General features: G+C 33.6%; 1 protein-coding gene across 2 annotated transcripts; it reads left to right on the top strand.

Moving 5' to 3' along the window:
• Positions 1-306: 306 nt before the first annotated feature.
• Positions 307-3,864, top strand: LOC105570822 (nose resistant to fluoxetine protein 6-like). Of its 2 annotated transcripts, XM_012028273.1 has the most exons (10): positions 308-552; positions 634-841; positions 1,217-1,382; positions 1,463-1,542; positions 1,620-1,715; positions 1,782-1,911; positions 2,021-2,195; positions 2,333-2,475; positions 2,549-2,595; positions 2,752-3,864. In XM_012028273.1, the coding sequence occupies exons 1-10, from the start codon at positions 336-338 to the stop codon at positions 2,765-2,767; spliced, it is 1,278 nt and encodes a 425-aa protein (XP_011883663.1). In that variant the 5' UTR covers positions 308-335; the 3' UTR covers positions 2,768-3,864. The 2 variants fall into 2 exon arrangements, with proteins under 2 accessions (XP_011883662.1, XP_011883663.1); XM_012028272.1 differs by lacking the exon at positions 2,752-3,864 and having other exon boundaries at positions 307-552; positions 2,549-2,745.
• Positions 3,865-4,659: the final 795 nt, after the last annotated feature.

Here is a 4,659-nt window from a genome sequence, read left to right as displayed (position 1 = left end):
AATATTTTTAGTGTTCGTCGGAGAAATTCGTCACTCGCACGAATAAATTTCGAAACTTCGAAGCTTCGAATTTAACTTCGAACTTCGAAGTTTCGAAGATTCGAAGCTTCGAAGATTTTGAAACTTCGAAGTCAACTTCGAAGCTTCGAATTACTTCGAAGCTTCGAATCTTCGAATATCGAAGCCTTCGAAGGAAATCACCAGCCCTAATGTGTATGCATGTACACCACTTATAGAGATTTTCTTTATTCAATATTAATAATTCTTACTTAAAGCATTAAAATTTTTTTCTTAATCATAAAAATTTTAAATTATGACGATCAGGTCGAAACTACATGTCCCAGCAAGTAGAAAAAATTTTCAATTTACCTTTCTATCCGGAGAATAACATGGGAAAAATATTAAGATGTTTCTCCGTATACAGCAATACAAAAAACATATTTAATACAAAATTAGAAGCCGGTACAATACCAGTCATTCATGGCTTAAAAGTTTTAAGCATGTATTGCTTAATCGTGTTGCACACCCTATATTTTTCATGGGATACTCTCGGTAAGTAACTTAAACTGTATCTGTAAAATAAATTTCTCTGGTGTTTTTTACACGCATAACAAAGATTGTTGATGTTCACAGACAATAAAGTAGAAGTATGGAGATTCCTCGAAGATCATATGTATTTAATGGACATAGCAGTTCTAGGAGTCGAAGTATTCTTTTTGTCAAGTGGCTGTTTTATAACGTATTCATATTTGCGACAACAACCGAGCGCAAAAAAGGAGCTTCAAAATTACAGACAGAAGATAATATATCTTCTCACACATACAACAAAAAGATTTATAAGGTATGTTATCGTGATTATTGCAGACAGCAATAAAAGCAATTCGATAATAAATAACAGTATCCAGTAAAGAGTTAAAAGATAATAATAAATAGTTCTTCGATAGTGTATAGTACATTTCATCTGGCATGTCGTGAATAGCGTTAAAATGGCAATTATTTCACGAACACAATAACAATATGACAGATATTAACAATAAATGTGATTAGTGGAAAGATGTGAAAATATTATAAATAATTTTTATCTTAATTTTTTGAAAATATGAAAAATCAAGAAAGAAATGTTTGCAGAGTTCCGTGCTTTGGTATTTTCTCTTATTATTGTACGCACCGAAATAATTTTTTATTTTCCACACATTTATAATAAAATTTTGTTAAGGTTGACGCCGGCTTACATGATAGTGATTGGACTATCACAATTAAGTTCTGATTGGTTCGATAAGACATCGCAATTTTACATGTATGAGAGGTCGCACGAAACTTGTCCAAAGCACTGGTGGATAAATCTTTTGTACATAAATAATCTTTTTCCTCTTGATGACATGGTACGTACATATTTGGATCAGCTAAAAATTATGTTTAGAGGCGCATAAAAGTTTCATTCTACATATAATTTTTACTGCAGTGCCTGAGTTGGAGCTGGTATCTAGCTAATGATATGCAATTTTACATACTCGCTACCATGCTGTTGATTTTTTCGACTGTGTAAGTTAATCAAATACGGATGATTTTATAACTAGTACTTTGTGTATATGTTAATAAATATATATTATAAATTTCAGATACTTTTACGTTGCTGTTACGATATTGAGTGTACTTTTAATAGGCTCTACTATTCTTAGCGGTTATATTTCATACGTTCACAAATATACTCTGATGTAAGTTATCAAAATAATATGTTTATTATGAAATTAAGTAAGAGGATCATTTTCTCACTGTTGCAGGTTAACTGAACTTGCTGAACTTATACATGTGATATATACACCACCATGGATGAGAATAAATCCATATATTATTGGAATGATTGTAGGTTACGTTTTAGCAAAATTGAACAATACTTTGGTCTTGAAAAGGGTAAAATATTAATTTTACTTTTATTGTATATACAGATCTGTATCAATCAACTATATGTCATAGCATAAATAAAAATGTATTATAATAATTTTACATATGTATATTTCAGAAAATTATAATGTTGTGTTGGTTGCTTGCTAGTGTTTGCATTATTGGTGTATTATTTGTGTTTTACAAGCAACGCCCATCCGTTCTGGCTAGTGCTATTTATGCAGCACTACACAAAATAATTTGGGCTATAGGTATAGCATGGATTGTAATAGCGTGTTCCACTAACCACGGAGGTCCGTTTTTTTTTATTATGTATACATTCTTATTAAATTGTTACACTTTTAAGATAATAGTGATATTTTATATTTTAAGTTTCGTCATCGTTTCAAAACATGTCATTTTATTTATTGTATGCTCGGTTTTGTTCTAGGAATCGTTAATCAGTTACTATCGTTCAAAGGCTGGATCCCTTTCAGTAGGCTCACGTACTGTGCTTATCTTTTAAATCCAATCATTATACGGTCAATAAATTTCTACAGCGATACTTCAACGCATTTTGAATGTCTGTCTTTGGTAAGTATACGGATACAACAAATCCAAAATATAAATAGAAAATTTATCAATTTTGTTAAATATTTGTTCCCAGGTTATTTTGAGTGTGGCATATACGGCAATCATTTATTGTTGTTCTTACATACTGTCTTTGACGGTGGAGATACCCTGTATCTTGTTAATGAGAGAGTATGCTCCCTGGCGTAAGAACATATTACAAAGTGTTCAAATTAGGAGCCAAAAGCTACAATGACGTCACATTTCGAACACTTTGTAATATTTTCTTACGCCATGGAGCATACTCTCTCATTAAATATTCGGTATGCACACAATAACACAAAATTCTTGTAAAATAAAATCTGTATCTATTGTGTATATTTATCAAAGTTTTTAATACCTAATCATCGAATCATATAATACTTCTACAGTTTATTTTATCTCATTTAATTTATGTATGTAATTGCAACGAAAGAGATTGTTAATAAATTTATTATTTCTGTTTACTAGTCATATTCCAACTTATAGACCTACCTATTCATTTTCTACCTACTCATGTTTCAACATAATTGCGCCAGTGGGATTTAATAGGGGTTTCAATCTCGCACATATGCGAGAATATGTATGTATATAGAAGCATATACATATAACCCACCCGAATTGTAACCAATAAAAAGAAATCAAAGTATACTTCGTACACCCTGCCGAAAATGGTCGATTAAAACCGATTAAGACAAAAAGTAATCCAAATTGATCGGGATTTCTGCACCGAAAATACGGTATTAAAACCGATTGAAAATATAACCTCTGTGAAGCTAGCACCCCCACCACCAAAAAAATAACTTTAGTCTACGGCATAATTAAGTGCTAATTTTGTGCTAATTTGTTGCTCTAGTTTCGAATTTTGTGCTCCTACCCATCCGCAGGAAATTAATAGCAAAAGTGGGGGTGCTGGCTTCACGTTAAGCTAGCACCCACATACCTGAAAAACACGTATAAAATAGCGTAAACAAAAAAATTGATATACCAGAATTTTGTGCTAATTTTGTGCTTTTAAGATATCCATATCCGGAATTTGGTGCTCCTTGTTTAATATTTAAAAAAACGCATAAAGAGTTCGGCGGTACTAATGTCCGACAAGAGTAAAGTACATTAAAGAAATTAGTTGCTGGGTCGTTGTGCGTACCAAAATAACGATAAAATTATGTGCTTCTAAGATATGCATATCCGGAATTTGGTGCTCCTTGTTTAATATTTAAAAAAAACCCATAAAGAGTGTGGCGGAGCTGGCGTCACGACAAGAGTAAAGTACGTTAAAGAACTTAGTTGCTGGGTCGTTGTGCATACTAAAATAACGGTAAAATTATGTGCTTCTAAGATATGCATATCCGGAATTTGGTGCTCCTTGTTTAAGGATGTATTACGTATACCTTCCCAGCAAACAATACAGTTATAATCTTAAAAATTCAATATATGTATATCGGTTGTATGCATACTTTAACGGCTGGCTATTATTGAATATTATAACAAAGATGTTAATTTTACTGATTTAAATAACTTCAACCTCTTTTTATAATTATTGACAGCGTATTTATAAATATTCTTAATAGCGGTTAAAAACTTTTGGCTGGGAATTTGCCATGAATCCAACTGCTAAAAACAAAAATCTGACATATACAGGGTGTCTGATGCAAAAGTAGCAATTTTGGAAATAGCGGTAGATTGGGTTAAACTAAGGAGAAATATCATGTACCGAGGTACAAAGTAACAATAGTTATCGACATATAAATTTATACGTTTGAGCGAATGAGGATGCAGGAGATGGTAGGCCGGACTCGGAAGGCACATGAAGAATAGAGATAAGGAGACCGAACTGACACGGAAAAATGTTCGAGAAACACGGCCAAATTGGTCGCTGGACTCTAATTTACTAATGCTCCGCTAGATGGCGCCTCCGTTTGACGGAACCCACACGTACACGCACCGGCGGCTATGTAGTGTGTGGAAGCAGACGAGACCGGCAACAGCGCACAAACCATGCACGATTTTAACTCTCCCCACCACGCTCCACCCTGCAATCTCTCCTCCTCCTCAACTCTAAGCCAATAGCCATCGGGTACCTTCAGATTGCAGTGCCATCTATTGGTACCTAAAGATACAACCATCGGGGATCGGTTTTGGTCGCGTGTCCCGAACATACAGTTCGGT

This window comes from Vollenhovia emeryi, unplaced genomic scaffold, assembly GCF_000949405.1.
Source record: "Vollenhovia emeryi isolate VEMERY1.0 unplaced genomic scaffold, V.emery_V1.0 DF941763.1, whole genome shotgun sequence".
Taxonomy (NCBI): domain Eukaryota; kingdom Metazoa; phylum Arthropoda; class Insecta; order Hymenoptera; family Formicidae; genus Vollenhovia; species Vollenhovia emeryi.
This window is presented reverse-complemented; position numbering and strand designations above follow the sequence as displayed.